This window comes from Vanessa atalanta, chromosome 20 (assembly GCF_905147765.1).
Source record: "Vanessa atalanta chromosome 20, ilVanAtal1.2, whole genome shotgun sequence".
Taxonomy (NCBI): Eukaryota; Metazoa; Arthropoda; class Insecta; order Lepidoptera; family Nymphalidae; genus Vanessa; species Vanessa atalanta.
Window position 1 is genome coordinate 4,000,236 of NC_061890.1, and position 23,629 is coordinate 4,023,864.

At 34.1% G+C, this 23,629-nt stretch overlaps 2 protein-coding genes across 3 annotated transcripts; one reads left to right on the plus strand and one right to left on the minus strand.

Moving 5' to 3' along the window:
* The first annotated feature begins 539 nt into the window (after positions 1–539).
* On the plus strand, positions 540–5,657 carry LOC125071984. Its single transcript, XM_047682437.1, has 3 exons — positions 540–681; positions 1,062–1,184; positions 3,445–5,657. Exons 1-3 carry the CDS (start codon positions 640–642, stop codon positions 3,598–3,600), a joined length of 321 nt encoding a protein of 106 aa, XP_047538393.1. The 5' UTR covers positions 540–639; the 3' UTR covers positions 3,601–5,657.
* A 1,846-nt stretch (positions 5,658–7,503) lies between these two features.
* LOC125071698 (LIM domain kinase 1) lies at positions 7,504–23,156 on the minus strand. Of its 2 annotated transcripts, none has more exons than XM_047682039.1 (15): positions 23,035–23,156; positions 19,393–19,483; positions 18,254–18,368; positions 17,505–17,635; positions 16,896–17,021; positions 15,722–15,839; positions 15,099–15,427; positions 14,604–14,715; positions 13,963–14,355; positions 13,780–13,881; positions 13,595–13,693; positions 12,997–13,151; positions 12,533–12,794; positions 12,075–12,248; positions 7,504–11,881 (listed from the first exon to the last, which is right to left on the minus strand). In XM_047682039.1, the coding sequence occupies exons 1-15, from the start codon at positions 23,054–23,056 to the stop codon at positions 10,757–10,759; spliced, it is 3,354 nt and encodes a 1,117-aa protein (XP_047537995.1). In that variant the 5' UTR covers positions 23,057–23,156; the 3' UTR covers positions 7,504–10,756. The 2 variants fall into 2 exon arrangements, with proteins under 2 accessions (XP_047537995.1, XP_047537994.1); XM_047682038.1 differs by having other exon boundaries at positions 15,722–15,851.
* Between the last annotated feature and the right edge of the window lie 473 nt (positions 23,157–23,629).

Here is a 23,629-nt window from a genome sequence, read left to right on the forward strand (position 1 = left end):
AGCCATTCATTTGGAATCCAAAGCATACTGATCATAAGAATAAGCAGAAAGTATTCAAAGCTTGGATTTGGATTAGTATATATCAAAAGTTAAGGGAATACCACTGAACTATTTAAAAAATATCAGTGACGTTCTTTATTGTAGCGTTTATTGTAATTATTTACATAATTACAATATTGATTTTGCAAATGCTATACAATAGCCACTAGAATGACGACTTCGCCCATTTCATCAAGTTGTTGTACAAAAATGAATACACGCGAATGTATAAACGGTAACTCATGACAGTCTAAAGCTACACGAATAAATTGAAAAACAATTATTCGAGTGGCGAGGTGAATCATGAGCATACTTTTGTAAATGCGGTATTTTATTATGATTATTCGGAATATTTTGTATTCAAACGTATTGAATTAGACCGTAGTTGACATTTCTGTACATTGCTGATCTTTAAAAATTGTAAACCTATATTTCAATGTACGGAACTGTCAAAAATTGAAATCAATCAGTAATGTCAAACATTAGTTGTCATTTGTCATCTGACATCTTTCGTCTTGAAAAATGGTCGCTGATAAGCGTTCTTTTTATATTTTATTTCTTATTAATTGTAACTGAAAAAAAATCTAGTGTATAACAGACATGACTGAAAAACAAATTACGATGGAGCAACTTGAAGAAACAGTAAGTGGCGAGCATATATTTTATGTTACTAGTAATTACATTTTAACGGGATTGTATTTAGGTCAAGCGGCCGCTTTTTTGTATATTTGATTTTTACAGTATTACGGAGCTCTGACCAGTAATTAATTACTGCTACCAATTACCATTGCTTCGTTCTGTATAACAATTGCAAACAGCAAGAAAAACAACTTCATACATATATTATAGTATTTTGTTTATTTAATGGGTGCGCCTTTACTCCAGCAAGCTATATATAGCCTGGATCTTTTCTTATACCACATAATATGTAAATTGAATATAAAATATTACTTACCAAATATATTATACATTTCGTAGCCGAAACGTTACGCCGAAGTCGTTAGTTCAAGTTTGTTATGCAGGTACAACGCACAGACGAACAGTTAGATATTATGGAGTGGAAAATGGACAATGTGGAAAAACAGATGGCAGAGCCAATCGACCAAGATGTCTGCATTGTAAATTTGCTCAAGTCAGTCTCAGAGGTATGCCCTTCTTATAATGTCAAATTATTTGATCATTTAAAATCTGTATTAATATATTTGAAGATGAGCCTTGAACAGTCTTACAACTGCATCAATATACTGCTACTTATAAAAGCAGTATTTAATAAAAGTGTATATACACTTTTGTTAACTGTTATATCAACAGTAAATGTATATCATTGATAATATACACTATACATTAGCAAAAATCCTACACAAAACTATTTAGTAGTTTTATGTGGTAAAAATAATATGCTTAAAGATTACTATGGTTAACATAAATCTAAACAAAAAGTCTTTATATTTGTTTTAAAAAACTAATTTATGTAAATATACCAGTTTATGTAATTTATAAAGCTACTCAAAATAATATAATTGGTAAAAATATTTCCTTTCCACATGTAATATAAAATATATATGACACCTAAATATGTTTTATAGTTCCTACCCAGTTACTCAACCCCAATTAGTGACTAATATTGATACAATGTGTTGTCATAGTTCACACAAATTGATAACAGACATGCTTACTAATTTATTAAATAATACAAATGCTATATAACTAATGTAATAAAATGACTACACTGTATTTAAGAATATAAAAGGAATGCAATGTTTATTTTTCAGCCCCTTGCATATTAGTGTTGAAAAAGGTCAGAGATTATTTAGTGTACCTAAGTTGTCATGTTGCTAGCAGCTTGTGGTTTCTGTATTACAAATAAAGATTAAATAATTAACATTTAATATATATTTTTAATCATATTACATTTTACAGTAAATTACAGACTGATTTGGTATCTTTATTATACAATTTAGAAAGTGCAAGCTGCAGCCATCATGCTTGTTAATTTAGTTAAAAGACAGGCTTAAATGTGGTACAAATTTAAGCCAACAAAGCCTTCTGAACTGGGCCAGCTTCATCAACTAGGGCTTTAATGATTTGTTGCCAGAATTGCCTAATTGAGAAATTGTTGACTATTCTTATGGATATGTTTATTGTATGTACTTTGTTGTTACAATGTGTTGATGTAAATAAACTATGCTAGCTGAGTTCATAGTAAACAATCACTAATTTATTACTTATTATTATGTAATATTCTTTACCAAAATATGAATGTATATGACTTGTGTTTGTTGAAATTCAGACTCATTGTTCTAGTAGCAGTGCAAATTGTACTTGCGTAATTTTAGCTGGAATCTGATCCAAAAAGGGACCAGGAAAAAGAACAATATACGCTGATGGACTTATCAATTTCGTTCGAGACGCCTTTGATATAAATTAATATCTATAGTTTGGTTTATTAACTTCATAACAGCATAATATAATATCCTTAAGTGTATATTTGTATATTGGAAAGGGCCGTTTACTTTTTTAAAAAGAACGATTTATAACAGATATTGATTGTGTATTATTGAAAAATTAAATACTACAAGCTATATAATAAATTCTACACGCGTAATGTAGCATTGGCAACAATAATTTGAATCGCAAATAAAAAAGAAAAGAAAATAAAAAAAAAAATAACAAAAATAATTAATTTCAAACTTTTCTCTAAGAACACACGAAATTCAGACTATGTATAATTTTATTTACCCAGCTATAATTTTATCTTTTACTGCAGTTCTACTTTTAAATTATTATTTTTTTAAGCATAATGGAAAGTCTCGAAAATTTTATTAAGTTTACTCTAAAAAGTTTGCATACTTATCAAAAATATTAATTCCGAAGTAATAATGAATTTTGATGCAGTTTTCGAGTCCGTCAGAGTGCATAAAATATGATTCTGGGAAAATTCACATTTCATTAAGATTACATATTTCAGCTAGCATGATTTATCAAATTTTTTAGCTTTACATCTTAGGTTGTTCCCTATCATAACATTTTTCGCAACTTCACTCACACGTTACTTCAAATGAACGATCACGTTCATTTCATTTTAAATGTTTCTCTTTCTTTCCTGAAGAATATAATTATTATGTTCGATATGAAACAAAAATTATATTTCTACGCCTCTTTCTCTATATCCGCTTGTGTGCGAATAGAGTGCAACAAATGTCGCTTCAAAAATATATTTTTTTTCCTCTTGATCCGGAAGCCGATATATCAGTAAAAATATTAATCGCGTATAATTCTTAAAATAAAATTTTAACATTAATAATAAAGCGAAATTATGTTATATTTTATATCAAAAGGGGAATATCGGCTTTTGGATAAAAAATTTGTAGTATCGAGCGTAAATACAGAGTCGCGTACACACAGGTGCGCTCCGATTACCAGCAGCTACGACGCGAGTTGGTTGAAGTGCAGGCGCTGCAAAGAGAACTATCTACACGGCTTCGCACGCAGCTGCGCCTCGTGCACGGGAAGTTCGCACGTCTGCGGCAGCGCATTGCCGCTGCGTCGCCTCCGCGTTGATAGCTCGGAAACCAAAAACTCAACGATTTTCATACTATTTATGAAAAAAATATATGTTATTTATCGGTTGTGTATAATGCCTGCGTTGCAAAAAAAGTCTTAATATGTTAGTCCGACGTTGTTATAAATATTTTCAATAGTATTTTTTTGTAATTACTCATGATATACTTAATGTTATTTTAAAGGCTTTTTAGTTTACTTTTGTAATGCGATTTTATGTGAACACACCGTAATTAGTCACTATCCTCATGTCAATACTATTATCTCTTAATATACGAATAATCGAACACGTGCCAATAAATAGTTATAATAGTTATTATAGCACCGTTATCAAATATCCCTCGAGTTAAGGTAAACATGATCTCGTAGTTAGTTGTGAAAATTTTCAGTATCTACTTTTTTTTAAGTATTATATGCGACTGACCTTTTTGGAAAATCAGTCGTGTGTAACACCTTAATAAGTAGCCTCGACTAGTCTGCGTTTAATGTGACTTATTTGTTTAGTTTGTTGTAGTTTCTTAGTGATTTTCGAATATAGTATTGTAAGTTGGTGCTACGCATGTGGAGAATGCATGGATACATAAAATGTGAGTAATAATATTGTTATTTGTTACTGCAGTTTTGATGTTGGTATGGAAAATTTATAAAATTCAAATAACGTGTTTTGTTAGAAGTTCTAAAGCAATATATGTTTTTTATAAAATTTAATAGAAAAAAAAGAGAATTTAATAAAAATTGTTTAGATTTTTTTTTATTATATTGTTACAGAGGCAAATCCTCTAAACTCTTAAATCAATAGTTTTGTTTTTTATAGTGAATTAAAAAAAAAGAACGATATTTAAAAATCGTTAAAAATTTAACTTTTATTTTTGTTAGCAAAATCTGATCGAATTTAAATATGTGCTAAATGAAACGAGTAAATGGAATAGTAGATACTTTTGAGTTCGATTTTAGAATGATTTCTTAGAATTTAAAACAAAAAGGTATTGACCTTTTTCTCTTTATCACGACGGTAAGACAGCGCGTGACGAAAGATAAATATTCTAAATAATGATAAATAAATTTATTCGTATGAAGCTTTTTAGAAATTTTCTCAAAATATGTAGTTATATGATAATAACAAATTAGACAATTTTTTCTAGAGTATTTATAATAATATTCTATATTACTTCATCGCATTTATTATTGTTTGTACGGTACACAGTTTTTAGAAATGTATAATTCAATATTCGCACATATCGTATTTTGCATGCGTATCTCATTTATAGTAGTTTATTGAAGTGAGTCGCAGAGGAAACAAAACAACCTATACCCAGCCACAACAAGACCTTAGCGTAGAACTTTTTTTTATAAATTCGTATTTAGTACTTAATAAAGTTTAAATATAGAAAGACCATAAACTTTTTTTTTTTTTTAATAATTCAAATGTCACATGCGGCTCACTTCACATCTTAATTCATTGTAGTTTTAAGAAAAATACATGTCTGAACTATGTCTAAGTCGTATATCTAAATTACCACGTATACCTGATTTACTACACTAGGTAACACTTATAACTATTTTACTTATTATATTAGAATACATTCTATGATTTTTGATTTGATTTTACAATGAAATTCGTTTGATTCTTATACATTTTATATTTAGCAAGAATCAAACGAACTAGAATGAATGTGTCTTTAAAAGTACTCGTAAATCAGTTGATAGGATCGGACACACGTGACCATGAGTACGGTCAGCAGACCCATTTTGTAATAAATTATATTTCTACTTTTTATTTGTGGAAAAAGCATTACAATTGTTCACGAAGCGTGTTCCATACCTATTCGGGCATGCCACGATACATTAATTTCACTAAAATATGTTCAAAGTATCATAAAATTTACATTTTTTCGTACTTTTGTTCGCATTATATTGTAACGATTATTACGTATTATACGTATTTTATTTCAGAGGCTAAAAAACTAAAATGAAAAAATCTTGTGGATATTGAAACATAATAATGATTGTTGGTACCTATGTGTAAATATCGTGTAAAATTAAAATATATCTCTTGACAATTACTTGAAAGATTTTCACAAAAAAAGAACAGAAAAATCTTAAAAATAATTACCGTATTAAAATTGTTAGGTACCTATTATTTATTGCGGAGATAATTTTTTAACCTATTTATATTGCTTACCTCTACAAATAAATTGAATTAAGGTTACTTAATTTGCTAAAGAATATCCGGTCCGTTAATGTCCGTAGATTTTGAATAATTGTTCTTGATGCATATTTAAACTTACAGCACGTCCATTTCTATAGCACAGATAACACATATTTACATTTATATTAAAAATATCGCTGCACTTATTAGAAAGATGTTTAAAAAAAAAAAACGTTTTTATGTACTTCAATTAAATGACACGAAAGATTTATACATATATACTTATAGAAAGATCGATAATCAACCACGAAAAGTACGGACACTACAAAGCTGCATACACTTGAAACACCGATTCACAATAATAATTACACTATATATTGTAAAAAAATATAAAGAGTATCTGTAATGTTTCAACGTGTCCGTTCGCGGTCAACTGACGCACATATGTCTTATATAATATATACGATAATAATAATAAGTGCAGTGACTTATTCAACTTGAATCCATTGTATCTATGCTATTTAGTATTTTTAATAATAGCACGAATATACTAAACTCTGACCTCATTAATAATATAATTTTTGTGACAAAATATACATTCTTTTGCAATATTTTTTGGTAGATGGATAATTTTCATCTGCTGTGAATTTGATCACTTCGACCCTACACTGAATGTCCAAATTTGACAATATGCACTATTCCTATTTATAAGTAGTCTCTTTCTACTGTTGTGGGGATATCGGATATTTTGTATTTGTGTTTATTATGTATATTACAAGTCGTAATCCAGCGCGAGATATGTGCGTTAACATTTTGTTTAAACCCTTTTATTTTTTTTGAATAAATGATATTTTATGGTTAAATGCGTTTTATTCATATACAATCAGTGCAACAAAACGAGGATGGGCAGGTATTTAAGGCTTCCTCCATAGCATGCATTATTTTACTTGGGTCGATCAAGCTTATATATATGTTATCGGCATTATCTTTAGTATTTCTGTGTATTGAGATGAAGTACAAAATTTCTTGTATATCGATATAAATTTTGTGCGCATCGAGCGTTCAGCGCATACAGCGATGGAACTGCTTTTGTTAAAAACTTATCATAGTCTTCAAAGATTAAATATATGAAGCAAAAAAATAACAGAGCGTGATTAATTGTATGAAATGAGAGATATATTCTTTGTTTGTCATTTCGCTATTAGTACTGAAACGCTTAAGGGCTCTAAAACCATACAAGGGATATATATTGGGACTAGTAATAAGTAAAAGAATGGAATTATTGTTCGATATTATTTATGCAATAAATTAAATTTTATTCATCGAACTTAATAATATGTAGTTTTTGGCCGGATCTTTCTGGTAGACTACATTTATAATGGAGATAGCTTTACATTTAATACTACACATAATATTATAACATGACTATAAAAATGTGCTTTTATGAGTCTACTTGAATAACTACAGGCAAAGGGGTATAACGTCTTAGTTCCCAAGGTGACGAAGGCGGCGCATTGACGATGTGAGGAATATTAAATATTTCTTTCAGCGCCTTTGTCAATGGGCGGTGATCACATAACATCAACGCGTACAAACAAACTATAGATTATCTCAATTTTTGGTAAATCTTTACCTATCGAAACGATTATATGTTTAACCTATATTCAATTCTATGCACGATTCGCACCAACAATTCGTGTCCAATATGTAATGTTATAACATCGGACCGTAGGAAAACAATGAAACAAACAAAGTATTGAATATATTCCTTTATTCTTTGTACTTACAAACAACTAAAGGCGTCTGGAATGCAGGGAGACGGAGATGTCGATGTTACTGCGGTTAATATGTTAATGTTATCTCAATTAAAATTAATGAATCCCTTTATAAACTATGAGACACCTATAATACTTGTTATTGCGACGTTTTACAAACAAAATGTATCACAGATAAAGTAAACATGAGCACGAGTTTTTGTCGAGATAATTGAGATGCGTAAAGCGCCTTCTTCCGTTTATTACATTTTCAGAGATTCTTGTTGATTTAAAAATGGAATACACGCTAAACGTTACATAAACCTTGAAACGTTGTGTTCTTGTTTTCACCTTATTGTAGATCAAGTCAGATCCACGTTAATAAACGAATACAAAATCTATTTAAAATGCAAAAAAGAGTCACCTGCTCATTATAAGCAATAATATCAAGATCAAATAGTTATTAAATAACATAATTGTCTGGGTGCACTTAAACAACATTTAATGTTTATTTTGAGAACTTATACAAATTATAAAATAAAAATGGCACCCTGTGTCACAGAATAATATCAGCCTTAAAAATACGTATAAAAAACTTAAAACGAATATTTTGAATGTTAATAAATTAATTTTGTTAATTTACAAGTAACGTTTGAATACTAATAATTTAATCAAATATTAATATTTCAGATACAATTTTCTTAAAATTTTGTTCTTAATTATGTAAATCAATCGACGTACCGCTTCTTTAGAGTAACACATTTATATATATTTAAAATATAATTTACTAAAGAAATCTAGCTACCTAGTTGATAGACTTTGTATTACAGAAGTCGATAATGTTCTACCAATCATAGGAATATACAATACACGCACTCTAACTTGACTGGCATTAAGATAGGATTCTCCGAGATGCCAGTCGTGTATTTAAAAATAACGAGCTCGCATCTTCAGTGTAAATCCTCTCAGTCCCAGCCAACTTAAATTGCACGTAATGTATTTTTATAACAAAATAATTGATAAATTATTTTTAAATATATTAATATTTCACTTAGTAAGACACCACGATGTCATAAACTCACTCAAATAAGCAAACAAATCTGGTTCGGAATTTCACGATTTTACTTAAATGCAATTTTTTTAGGATTTTTTTATAATACATTTGTTTATAGAAAGTAGTCTTGTAGTATAAAATCTATACTATTAAACTTTTTATATGATTATTATTTTTACAAAAAACCGTATGTATAGCCACTTGGATCATAATATAACATTTGTATATAGGTATAAAAATTTACCCTAAGTCGGTGTCAAAATCAACGTAAAAACATTTGAGTTGGCGTGATTTTTTTTGTTTAAAAGGCTATTTATTATTTTAAGTACACTTTGTATGTTTGTAAAATCATATTTGAAACTTCATCGGTACAAAATATTATCTAATAAAATTTTATTCACTAGTAATATTTCAATTAAATAAACAAGTTCTGCTCTACGAAGAAACATACAATTGTAGCACTAATAAGACATGTGTACGTCTGACATTAAGCACCTGGTCAAGGTCGGATTTCGGAAACGGCAATATGGGCTCTAGTCTCGAGGTCTTAGTACTTTGATTTTTAGAAAAAAAAAGAAGCTAATTAAAAAATGTTATAGGTTCCCGGTTCTTGGGTTTACGGCTTCAATTTAAATCCGACCCTGGTTTGGTTATTAAGAAAGTTGATATAAGCCGACCACTACGCAGTCTTGTGAAAAGGCACCGCCTACACTTGGGTACGCACTACTATCACGGCCGTTACAACTGGACTACATTCAACGATATAAAGTAATGGACATTCTAAATAAAAAATATATTTACCAGACCCAAAACTTCTATCTACAATTAACCCTCGTGACTTGCACTAAATTTATAAAACATTTCAAATTACAGTGAATCGAATACAAAATAAACTCTGCAAAATCGTTTGTTCTTACATATCTGGCGCTAAATATATTATTGAGGAATTGCAGTTCAAACTTCTAGCGATCGACTTATGGACTGAATTAGCTGAGTATGAAAATATTTTTATCATTTTGCACAACTAATACGAACACACTCCATTATATCGTACCACTCTTATTATTGTGACTTACAACCATTTGTTTACATTTTTATTCACGCTGAGTATCTAAATTCATCTTCGTATATTATACTACATTTTTGACTACGAAAAATCGTATATGAAAATGGTAAAATAATGTGAAACTTTATGAAAACAATGGTAAATAATGTCCGAATATATAACTACGATACTTCTCTAAATCTATAGTACTACGAAATGCGAGAAAATATTTAATATGAGATTCAATTAATTATTCTATTTTGGCATCGGTATTTTTGTACAAATAATATAAAATATTAAGCACGATATAATAATTTTGTATAAAATTGAAGTCACTATTAAATACGAGATTTGAAATTACAAAATCAAAGATGGCGGATTCGAGATGATAATTATTTAGACTATTCTAAAGCGGGTTACACGGTATAGAAGCGCTAATTTCACTAAATTTTTAACAAAGTGGCTCGGCATGTTTTTGGTTAACGAGCGAACCGAAGCAATTGTATAAGTACAACAATTCAACGTTTGTATATCTAGTGTTTATACAAATTGGCAAGATTTTACGTAATGATCGAGTCTATACATGAATATTTCAAATATTATATTCTAACGCTCCCTTGTAACATAGTTTTTCTTTAAAAGAAATAGTTTCCTTACAATTAGAAAGCTATGTAATGCGTTTTTAATATTTTAACGAAATTTAAAATGCATGTATAGGACTCCATCGTTAATTTGAATGCTACGATAACCGGTGATCAACTTAAGGTTGTTACAATATGTTAATAGTTCAGAGGCAAGATGGACATTATTAAGAGATTATCAATTAATAGATAAAAACGGGATTATGGATAAAGAATATATTATTTCCTTGAATAACATCAAGTTAGCCACCGGAATAGCACCGAAACCGATACACATTGCAATAAAGCCTCGTTCGTGCAAGAGACGGGTTTCGAACGAAATTACATCAAAGTAATTATTGCTTTCATATTTTTGTCAACATCAATAATAAACTTTTCTCTTCATTTATATTTTATTAAGCTCTTGCATTCCACCCATTCGATTTACGCCACATTGCAATATGTTTCGTTCTAAATAAAACTATTTACTAAATTATTCTTTCGAAAGACGAAATATCGCCTGTTTCCCTTAGACTACTCTTTAACCACCTGCCCTAGTTCCTTGCTAATCCTTAAATTAGCTAACTTAACGTAGTTACTACGAGATATCCCGATCTCGCGACGTTTCGGAACAATTTTATCTTTATCTTTTTCAATACTTAACTTATCTTTTTCAATCACGGGGGCCAGCAGCGGCACGTTGTTTTGAGCGTTACGGTTTAATTGAGTCAACTTTTTTTCAACCGGATTTGCTTTGAGCCTGCTTCGACCGGTTTCATTATATTTATCCTGCGTTTTTGGTTCGTATCTGCGGTCTCGATAGCTGAACCTACCGGTAAAGTCTTGTCTTTCAGACTGCAAATGACGTCGAAATATTGGCGTCATAGGTTTGCCCAAAGTGGCCAACTTCAGATCACTCTTTAATACTTCTTGGCTCAGGTTTGGATTCTTTTCCTCTTCTGCAGGTCGGACCCTGTGGTTCGTCCTCCCTATACTAGGAGAAATCGGTCGCTGAATGAAAAATTTACTCCTGGACCTCTCATCTTTGGATTCATCGCACTCCTGCTTCCTGACCACTTCGGCTGTATTTGGTTTAAACAACCTACTAAGTTTGGGGGACAATATTTTCTTTGCAAAGAATGTCGTCTTTTCGACGGGTTTGGGTACATCTGAAGCTTTTGAAATATTTTCGACAGCTTTCATCATGAGCGGCGAGTTTGTCAAGTAGTCTATGTTGAACCTCCGGCAATCATCTCGGTCGATATTCCTTTCTCCTTCGTGTCTCAGCGTGACATCTGTAACATCGTAGCTGGCCTTTCTCGACAGAAAGTTTCCTCCTTTTTTGACGATATCAGCGAGGTTTATCTTGGATTCCGTCGAGTCGACGAAGAAATCGTCTTCGGATGAATCGGAGTCATCTCGATCTTCACAGTGACCGGGTATGCTCTGATGCCTACAGAACGGAAAGGCGGAGTCGACCTCGTGCTTGGACGACGTCTCGAGACCTTCGACGGATTGATTGCGGAGGAAGCACGGCAGATGACCGTCCTCGTGCAATTTTCTGGTCTTATTGTCGCCGAGCAGGTCGTTGAGGTGACCGTCGGGACTGCTTCGCTTCAGCGGCGGCGGGGGCTCCAGCCACTCCGAGATGTCGTCCACCTGAAATAGTTCAGCGTTCTAAATGTCGACAGAGATGTAAGAAACTAAATTAAATCGAGCAATCACGCCCGGTCTGGGCCCACGCATATAACTTTTTCACTAGAAGCATATTTTTGTGCCCAGAGTGTCGAATACCCTTCTCCGTATTCACTACAGGCGGCATCATGTAACAAACATAAGCAGCGGGCCATACCTTGGTGATGTTGATGGAGGTCCCGTGCGCGCGCAGGATGTACCCGGGCGCCAGCGCGTGCGCGCTGCGCGACAGGCGCGGGGCGGGCGCGCGCGCGGGCGGCAGGTGGCTCGCCGACACGCACTTGCCCAGCGCCTGCCCGCCCGCGCGCGCCAGCGCCGCGTGCGACGCCGACTGCGGAATCAAAATATACTTTAATCAAGCACTTTTGAATCGTCATTTAAAAAACTATTTTAAGTAAAGCTTCCGTTAGGCAAACTAGCTCATGTCGATAGGTATTCCTTTCGTTGGGGATCGAACCCATTCAAGTTAAACCCACGTCATAATTTTTTTTTTCAATGCCTTACAAACAACCAAAATGTCTTTTGTTAAAGCTTAAACACAAAGCATCGTCGTTATTACCGTTCCTAAGCTGATATCTACGAGACAGTTTTATATACATATAATGTCGGACTGACCTTGATGACTCCCTGCGACCAGTCGCCACTAGCTTTGCTCGTGTTGCGCCGGAGCCCGCCGCAGTGGCCACACTGCTCCTCGTTGACATAGAAGATGCCGTTGTCCTCTTGCTGGCAGCACTCCGGCGTGGCGTGGCCGTGCTCGTTGGCGCCGTGCGCGTACTGCAGGATGTCGGCCAGCAGGGTGGGCGGCAGCGGGCCCGGCCGCTGCAGGTGCATCACTAGGGACTCCAGCCAGATCTCGATTACTTCAAACGGTGGTCTGAAATTAATGGAGATCGAACCGTCGTTAGATCTGAAACAGTGTCTATCATGTTGCGCCCAACTTAGATGATAGAACGATGAGTTTGGTCCATAGACTACTTGGTAGCAATGATTAATTAACTTGCAAACTGACTAACATTTGATTAGGAAGAAAAAAAAATGTCAAGAAGAGATGAAACACGAGGCGTTGTTGGTCGTACCTGGCGTCAGGGTCAAGATGGCAGGCGAGGAAGGCGAGGCGGTAGAAGGGTTCGGGGCAGGCGGCGCAAAAGGCCTCCTGGAAGGCACGCTCGTTTAGGCCGAAGTCCCCGCGTCGCGGCAGGAAGTCCGGATCCGCCGACACTCGACCTATGATCTGCGGGAACCACGCCAGTTTAGATGTAGACTTTAATTTATAATAATAAAATTGAACAATCGAAAGAGACTCATTAAAAAATTTGGTGGCATTTGTTTATGTTTACTAAGACGAAACTCGCACAAATAAAATAATTCACGTAAATTCTACTTTTATAAATATCTTATAATAAAGTTAACTCTTACACACTCTCACTGTAAGAAATATGAGACACTATTTCAAATGTTATGTTCTTCGAATGTTGGGTACGTGAGGAAGCCGTACTTCTTCTTCTGGCTTCCTAACCTATAACTGGAAAGCAAAGCATCGCTCTTTGGCGGTCAATGACTGACAAATCAAATAACAAAGCCAGTGTTTTGAAGGTAAAAAAACCTTCGGTTTTATAATCTATGGGTGGTTTCTTACGTAAATTCCAATCTTAACATTTGATAATGCATAATTACCTCACACAGTATGATGCCGAAGGAGAAGACATCGACTTTCTCATCGTAAACGTTGCCGTTCATCATCTCCGGAGCCATCCAGTACGGGTTGCCGACCACCTACCGACAATACGAAAGAACAAATAAATGTAACAAGGTTTCCGCGTCGCATTGTACGTGTGCCTTCGACGCATTCAAAAGCTCACCGTGTACCGCTTGCGGCGAAGGGACGCATTCGGCAGGGCGCTGCTCGCGGTGCGCTGCACGATGCGCGCCAGCCCGAAGTCCGCCACCACCACCGTCAGCTCCTTGAGCAAATGAGTACTCGTTACACTCGGCACGGCACGAGTACCTGCGCGAGCGGCGCGGAGGGCTCGGAGGGCACGCACCTCCCCCGGGCGGACGAGGCAGTTGTGCGAGTTGAGGTCGCGGTGGATGACGTTCCGGCGGTGCAGGTAGCCCACGCCGGCCGCCACGTCGCGCGCCAGGCGGCCGCGCGCGCCCCAGCTCAGCGCACGCGCGCCGTCCTGCAGCAGCGCGTGCAGCGTGCCGCCCGCCACGTACTCCGTCACCAGGTGCAGGCGCCGGTCGCGGTACAGCACGCCCACGAAGCGCAGCACGTTGCGGTGCCGCAGCGAGCGCAGCACGGCCACCTCCTTGAGGAAGTTCCGCTGCGCCTCCTCGTCCACCCGGTACAGCTGCTTCAGCACCATCACCTCGCCGGTGGCGCGGTGCGTCACCTTGTACACTTGCCCGAAAAACCCCATACCGAGGAGCTCGCCCTGTTAAGTTATTCGAGAGGATTCAGAGGTGATTCTACTTTTAGATTCACTTTTGCATCGCCTCCAAGAAAATGTAAAATACTTGTTAAATTTAGATCTACTGCGCGTTCGGAATGTGTTTCTACTGAGAAAAAACGTCGCGAAAAAGGAGTGAAACCGCGGGCAACAACTAGTATTTAAACTTTATTTATAATTTGGCAAAGTGAAATGGTAGACAAGACAATAGCAGTCACTATGTGACTACTCACCTGCAGCAGGTCGGAGGCGCGGAAGACCTGACCGGGCGCGGCCTGCGTGCGGAACGAGCGCGCTCGGCTGAGGTCTCCCAGCACGCCGTCCACCTCGTCGCCCTCCACGTTGCTGGGATGATGTTATGTTATATACATCGCACGGATATTACAAATATTACACTTTTATTAACGACACAAATGACATTGTTAAATAACGATAAACTAATATTACCACCGATTATAATATTTGGTAAAGGCCGAAAAGTCAATTTAAATACAAGTTGTTTTATATAAATTAAAATACAAATGTTTAAAAAATGAAAACTAAGGGCTTGTATGAATCATACGTCTAACCTAAATTCTACTTATTTTTTTCTATTTAGTTAGTAAGATTTAATTATTTACTAAATCTTTTATACTTCTCTTTTGTAACTTTTTTTATATATATTTGCCCTTTATTTATATATTTTGTTTGTATAAGGCCCTTTTGTATCGAACAAAAATGTTACTTACACATCCAACAATTTCGACATACTACTGCTTCTCTCCTTATCTCCTAGTAGAGGAGAGGACGGGACCTGTCTTTTCTTTATCACTCTAACTTTACCGCCATCCTCTCCCTTCCTTTTAAATAATCTCTCTCTCCGCACTCTGATCTCTTCTTTACTCTTTTCGTCATTGGAATGCTTATTGGGAATGTTTTTCTTTAAGTCTTCTTTAAATATATTCTTTTCGACCGGCGTTTTTTTTTCGTGCGTTAACTTAAGTTCTTCTGATTTTTTTTTGACGTCTATGGAGCCGCGTTTGGCATTTATTGTGTCTGGATTGTGCTCAATCGTCAGCTAAAAACATTTAAAGACCAAAAGTAGAGGACTGTCATTTGTTTTGATATTTCTTTTTTTTTTTGATAATATTTTTGCTAAAAATTGTTACAGGAAAGAAAGAGTCGCTTTCTGTTTGAATGACTAGGACGAGCAAGCTTATTGGTGTTCCATAAAATAATTGAAAGCTACAATACTGGCAATTGATCATAAGTATTCTAGATATACTATAATTATTTGAAAAATAGCAATTATGGTTTTTGACGCGACTCAAGGTATAATCAAGTTTTAATGACAGTCTACAGTATAACTGACCTGTATAATTTCAGGCCTGGCTAGAACCCTTTCAATTTCAGATAAAGGTCTGTTCCGCACCGGCGTTCCATTCACCTCCAAAACTTTGTCCCCGATGTGTAGAGTCAACATGTTGCAGCTTGAATCGATCCTTCATTTTGATAAAAAAATTCTTACATAATTCAAACTAAACATAACACGTTTGGAAATAAAACATAAAATCATTGAGTTATTTATAACTTAAAAAAAAAAATTTCAGCATAAAATTACATGCATCTCATAGAATGCGAAGCTAAGCTGTTAAAATTATATTTTAAGCTTATACTAAAGCAAAATTAACAGTCCAGTTAATACGAAAAATGTAACGAATACAAAACGACTCTGGTAAATATACGAACGCAATATTGATAACATTATTATTAGGCGTAACAACAACAAAACTACAAAACTGAAATGAAAATGCAACCGCGTGTACAAAGTGTTACATTATTGATGATGTGAGTTGTTAGACATTGGGGTTAGTGAGTAAAATAAAAACTGCTAGATACGTGCTTCATAATGAAACGAAACTACTGGCGCGGTGTAAACACTAAATATTGTTTGGAAAATATTTATAGTATAATTTAAAAACAACAAAAAAAACAGCAAATACAGTGCAACAAATCTTAAGGGGTCACCATCTATGTGAACAATAAGGTATATCTTGAGGCAAATACATAGATTTTCCAAAAGGAACTAGAAGGATAAAATATTAAGAGAAAAAGTGTATTAAGAGGGTTAGAGGGAGGTAAAACCGTGCAGAAGGGGCGGGGAAGGGTAGCGGGCGCACCTACGACAGGCGAGGTGCAGGCACACGCGCAGCGCCGCACGCAGCAACGCACGCGCCGCGGCGCGCACCTTGTCCGCGCACCGCGAGCTGCCCACACACACAACACGTCACATCCGATACCTCGAGCCCCGACTGGTAATGTGGACTACAGAACTATCTAACATCTGCTCAGTTCTTCGGAATCATCGTATTCTAGCGGAATTATTAAATCAGAATGCGAGCCACCCGAGGTTTAGTGATTTTAAGGATCGAATGGATGAATGTTAGTCGCGTACGATTTACCGAAGATATCGTTAACATGTATTATTATTTTAAGTAACGACAAGGATAAGTCGAGATGGGCGGACAGGGGGGGGGGGCACTCACTGCGCAACGAGGAAGGCTCCGCAGGCGTCGGGCGCGAGGCGCAGCGCGTGCGCGGGCGCGCGCAGCACGCGGATGGTGTGCGCGTCGTGCCGCCCGCGCCGCAGCCACTCCGTGTAGCACGCGCCGCTGCCGAGGGCGATAATGCTACGTTAGCTCGCGAACAGGATGCGACTATGTGAACACAACGTCTGAGGGCGTTCGACGCTCACTTCGCTTTAATTTAAATTAAAGCTCTCCCGTATGTAATGTATTAACAGAACATATTCTTATAATAATATAAAGTTTGTATTCTGTTATTTTTTTTATAAATTACATTATTTAAGTATGTGTATTTTTTTTATCTAGATAATTTAATTCTAATATTACAACTTGCAAGTTACTTAAAGCTGCACGCCTCGTTGAGTGATTGCAGCTTAGAAATTATTGGTCATATAACTAATACATACAACATAATAACTAATACTAAGCTCTATATAAATATATACTATTACCAGTAACCGGTGGCTCGATGGTTCTAAAGTAGTATAAAAATGTATTTGAATCATTAAATGAAACAAAAGAAGTCGGTTCCTCTTCTATATATATATAAAGTTGCGTTTGGACACTTACCAGTAGAGTTCGGAACGGTCGAGTAGCGCGTAGGGTTCCGTGTCCTCGAGATGAGCCCCGCAGGAAGCGCATGCGAAACATTCTGGGTGGAAACGGTGCTCTCCCGCCGCCATCACCGGTCCGGTTATCACCTTTAAATAAGGAACTTCGGTTATCAGATATCCGAGTACTCTTGGAAGTTTATAAACTCAAATCTGTACACAAAATTATTTCAATGTATAATTTATATGGAATAAAATAATAAAAATAAATAAATAAGAACTTTTAATGAAGAATCTTTTAATGATTTTCGGTGTATACTGTATATTTAGCGAAAAGGAAGCAAGCTTCGAACGTAAACAAGCATCTTAAACGGCGAAGAATACGTATGATAACAAAAGCAACGATGGTGACCACTTACTAGGAAATTTAATAAAGATAATACTAGCTCCCCAGCTGGGCTTCATTCGGATACAGTAAGGGTGTATATAAAACTTCTAATTGAAGAAAAAACATAAAACAAAAACCTCTTCTCTCGACAAGACGAGTTAAATATGCAAGTATTATAAAAACCGCATTAAAATCCGTTGCGTAGTTTAAAAGCTCAAAGCGTACAAACGGCGGAAAGCGATTTTGTTTTATACAATGTAGAGATTAAATTAAGAATTCCACGCTAATTAGTATTACGATTTCGAATATAATAATTTCAATAATTAATGATTGTAATTAAGTTACCAAAATATTTTTTACGATTCAACCAAATTATTTACCTGGCTGCATTGTTGACAATTGTCTCCGTATCTCGACCAATAATCCGCCTGGCAGAACAGCATTCCGCTCTTCTCGAAGTACCATGTCGTCAACTGGGCGTCACATTCTGAGCATCTACGAGCGCGTTCAATGATTCATTTTATACATATAGCTGAACACAAGGACGCACATTACAAATATAAATCTATAATCTTAGACTTAATCAAAATTATTAATATGCGGACGGTACCACGCTACTGTTCGTTACGAGAAAATAAACAAATAATAGCACCACACAAAATAAATTTATTGGAATAAAAAATAACGATAAAGGCCTAAAGCAAGTTTATTCGACGAGGCGCTTAGTTTGGCGAGTTTAAGTGGAATGTAGGGACTGACATGTCGTGACTGTTGTATACGTCATGCCACCCCCGCTCTCCTCAATCCCCTCTAAGTATTGTTTGAAGCGCCGACAAGTGTATATATACGGTTTTTGTTATATTTCATTTATTTATTTCTAAACTGTTAGGAATATATATATCATATAAGTAAAACCTAGTAATTTTGTATGTCATAATCACGTAGTGCGCTAGCAATGTGTACAGTTATGTTAAAGTAGGTTCTATGGCGGAGGACTCCTGAGTATTAATCAGTATATAGTGTAAATCGTAACTAAGGAATACTTATAACTCAATCATGATAATTACACATGTTATTAGTATATTATATCACTCACTAGTTTGCTCTAGTGTGATAAAATGACCTAGTGGTTGGAATACTAGAATTTTAATCGATGCCGCTGAAATTGATGTTGATTACACATGGTACATGTACCATGTGTAATACCACATGGTATTATGCGACACGTGTAGGTTTCCTAACTATTTTTTCTTTCATCATCGATTACCAAATATAAACATAAATTAAGCACATTCATTAGTGTTTTCCCGGATTCGAACCCATAATCTTCGTAGTGTCCTAAACACAGGACTATCTCGTATATAATATATAAGCTTATTCATTACAGTACGCCCCATTATTGAAACGAGGATAAAAATCCATAGTGTCTAGCGACCTTATTTCATCTTTTTTGCACAACAGACAGCTCATTTCGGTCGAGACACGATATATGGGGCACATTAAGCTGGCGTATTCTTACCGAAAACAGTCTCTGTGCCACTCCTGGCCGAGTGCCGATACGTAATCTTCATCTCCGATATCGTTCAGACAACATGCACAACTAATGATTTCTGAAATAAAACAGAACATGACGGAAATGAGGTTTAATAATTTATTTTTTACCTAATAATAAAATAAATTAACTGTACAATATTTATCGGTTGATGTGGAATCAAAATTAATATAAGAATGTTTGTTTTCATTGTATTATCAAAATCGATAATAGTGCAAAATATTTTTTTATTAATATTAATTATTAACGGCCTTACTTATAAATTTGTTAAGCGGGTTCAAGATAAACATTGATTGATATTGATGATATATGACGTAAGAGCAGACACAGAATTATTTAACTAATTACTCTTTATATAAAATTTAAAGTAGAGATGTATGTGAATTCAATTGTAATGGTCAGATAACTTTGCGATGCTTCATTTGGTGAAAGACAGAAACTGGATTATGTGGCTATTTAGATCTACAGAATTGTCTTACGATGTTTTAGTATATCTATTACATACATCACACGGGTTCTGTAAGGGTAATTTAGACTTTTAAATTGAGGACATTTTCCGACTAGAATAGTTAAAGTTCCCGTTTTTTCTCTACTATAATAAGTATACAATATTATACATATAAACTTTCCTTTTGAATCACTCTGTTTATTGATGAATACCACATTAACCGTTGCGAAGCGTACAGATGGCAGAAAGCTATTTTGTTTTAATACGTAGAAATAGTCTAGACAATAAACATTTTTAACCTCTTAATCTTCAAGTACCAATCCTGTTACTATGTTTAATGCTCTATATTAATTAAATAGCAATAGTTTATCGTATAGTATTTCGATTGCAGGACGCGTAAAGAGAATGAAAGAAAACGTATTAGAGTTCGTTTAGAACATAGTCATGTTCTTAAATTAAATCCATAGTGATCATTATAATATATTCGAAAGAAATTGTGTTTTGTACGTCAACGAAGCTGTTATTGAAACTTTGGAAGTAAAATTTCAGTAAATCGAAGTGTTTACGAGGAATATGTTGTATTATAAATAAAAAAGAAATGTTCGTACTGCATAATATAGCAGAGCTATTAGCAAATTGCATGGGATATGGAAATTTCTTATCTAAGGTTTGTTTATTTCTATCCCTTCTGCTATGGAAACAAGCTTTACATTAGTTTTACCTGAAAAAAACAGCTTCAAAGTGCTTTGTTTCACCATACGAGTCTGCAGGGGCTGCGGGGTTTATCACCATGTATGTGGTAGTGGTATATTATGGTATATAAACTATATTAGAACATTATTCACAAGTTTATAGACATTTTCGTTCAATAATTACTATATTATAAAAGGTAGTTTCTAACCCACTTTTGTTTATAGTGCGTTATGAGGGTATAAGGGGGTATAACACACTAGTGCGTTCAATCGAAGCGGAAAATATAACGCATCGTGGAAAAACGGATCAAGCTATATATAAGTTATATAACACGTAACTCTATGGTGTCTTGTATTATAAACGAAGTTTTGAAATTATTTTTATTACATTAATTAGTATTAACAATTTTGCAGTAAGAGGAAAAATGTGCACCTATATCGCTTATCTGATTCGTGAGGAAAATATGCGACATGAGTCACATGGGTTTAGAATATTACGTCTTCTTACGAATCTTGTTGAGTAATATTGTGTGCAACCTGGCACGTAGCACTTAAAATTCCTTAAAACTAAGCTTATTTCGTCATATAATTATATACAAAAAAATAATGCCACCACTGGCAGAAGGACTGGTACATTTACGACCAAAGAATCGGCGATTCGACGAGGAATGCTGCTAGCATTCCTCGTCGAATCGCCACCAATACACGCGATCCTGATACGTACTGTATCTATTTTAACTAGTATATAACAATACCTAGGCACTGCTTTAAGATCTCAATGTAAATGATTCTTATGAAAATTATTGTCGATCACAAAATAATAAGTTTATTAGTGCGAGAGGCGTCATATTGGTTTCTGGTGACGTAACTTAGTACGATGTGTCCTACGATATACATATATTTTAGCTCGAATACAATGTAGTCGGATTAAAAACATAACCAAAAGCAGCAGAAGAAATGAATAACTATTTTTAATAATAGTAATATTAAGGTTTTTTCTTCTTTCTGATATACATAATGCTGAACATAAGTAGTAGTGTTACCATGACATTAGCAAATTTACTTAAATTCCATTTGAGGGTCACACATTTAAAAATTAAAATCAATAATACTAACTCACACTAAAACAACCAATGCTAACAGTTTATACAATGAATGATAGAAACAAGTAAATTCATAGAGAAGTAATTCTTTTATAGAGATAATCGCTAGAATTTTTCGGTGGATGTATTGCCTTTATTACTCAATTATATTAAATTAGATGAAACATAAAGATGAAATAATTATTAATTTATTACGCACTGTTGAAAAGTTTTGTAGTATATAACATTACTATTCAACTAAAAAAAAAAAAGTATAATATTAGCTGTTAGACCATTGGTAATCTGTCTACTTTTTATGAGATATGCTTCATATATTTCATTAGATTATAGAAAAATATTATTTTTAATAAAGTTTGAAGCTTATAAAAAATACACAACAAAGTTACATATTTAGCAAATAAGCTAGCAATAATTTGTGTCATTAATTTTGAATCATTGTTAGGTCATAAAATTTTTATGGCTTTACTTATGAAAATTATTTAGGGAGAGATTACTTAAGCAATAGTCTGTCTTCTTTTAAATTATAAAGTGTGAAAATTATTGAATTTAGTGTTTCATTAAACACCATTAATGTATTACTTTAAATTATTATAATTTTGTGTATGTGGATGGATATAGAGGTAGAGGACGACCAAAGAAACTATGGATGGATTATGTGAAAGACAATATGTTTAGAAAGAATGTTACTTGTGAGATGAAGTCCGACAGAGTAGTGTGAAAGACATGCTGCCTTGACCCCAAGTAAAATTGGGACAAGGGCAGGAGGATGGAGGATGATGATTGTTTAGAGACTATTTTCTGTGGGCTCTAACTATACATTTTTAACATCAAGATTATAATAAAAGATTGATTGTATATTTCTTTATTTTTTTTTATTGCTAAAGCTACTCAAGGTTATATGATAATTTTACTGAAGTATATGAAATGCATAACATGATATAATTTGTTAATAATAATAATAATAAGTAACTTCTAAAAATAAATGAATAATATATTTTTTTAAATATAAGTCTATTTTAATGTTTGCGTATTAACTTTATATCATGTGGAATAATCGAATTGGAATCTTTTGCTATTCAAATAATGCGGAAGTTCATGAAGTTTTTCTTCGTTGTTTATTGTGAAGTGGCTGTACACTTTTATTTATTTGGCCCAAGTAATATCAAATTTGCTATACCAATAATTATCATTTGTATATTTTAATTCAATGATCCTGGTGAACGATATTAGTTGCAAACAAAAGATAATTTACACTTAGTAAATCTTGTTTCGCCCACTCACAATATTCAATGACAAGAACACAATAATAAATGTTAGACACAATTATTCATATAAGTTAATTTATCAAATTATAAGTACAACTTACCTCTTGTATTCGGTCCCTCCATTTCATTGCAAAAATGCCTTTTTTCTATCAAAATATAATAAAAATTATTGGAATGTAGTCCTCGATAGACACAATCCCTTTGACATGAATGACTAATAAACTCAAAAGTCAAAACTGTACACAGACAGAAAAGCAAAAACATAAATTGACGTTACATAATATTGCTATTGCTCAATTAATGTCATTTTTAGCAGTGCTACAATAATATTTTCTCCACGCGAAATATAATATTTCCAGATTTGCATGAATATTATAAAAGTAAAATATTAAAAACAAGGCGAGAACAAGTATATTATTTTAATTATTAATAGTTAACTTAAACGAATTTTTAAATTTACATAATTATTTAAAGGTATTAAAATCTAAATATAAAGTAATTATTCATTTAAAGATTTCAGTACTTGTAATTATTAAAAGTAAGAAAAAAATCTGGATTTTCGATTATAATCAGCCAAAAATATTAAAATGATTTAATTTATATATTATTATTAAATTTAGCTTGTATTAAATATTGTATGCTCAGAGTTACGTAATAAACTTTCATCTTTTTTTGTCAGATGATGATCGCAAATTC

Coding starts and splice junctions, on each gene's coding strand:
- LOC125071984 (XM_047682437.1), top strand. CDS start 640: ATGACTGAAAAACAAATTACGATGGAGCAACTTGAAGAAACA. Junction 682..1,061: donor TGGAGCAACTTGAAGAAACA/GTAAGTGGCGAG, acceptor TTTGTTATGCAG/GTACAACGCACAGACGAACA. Junction 1,185..3,444: donor TGCTCAAGTCAGTCTCAGAG/GTATGCCCTTCT, acceptor GCGTACACACAG/GTGCGCTCCGATTACCAGCA.
- LOC125071698 (XM_047682038.1), bottom strand. CDS start 23,056: ATGGAGGGACCGAATACAAGAG. Junction 19,484..23,034: donor GGAGGGACCGAATACAAGAG/GTAAGTTGTACT, acceptor GTTTTATTTCAG/AAATCATTAGTTGTGCATGT. Junction 15,428..15,721: donor CCAGGCCTGAAATTATACAG/GTCAGTTATACT, acceptor AAATGTTTTTAG/CTGACGATTGAGCACAATCC.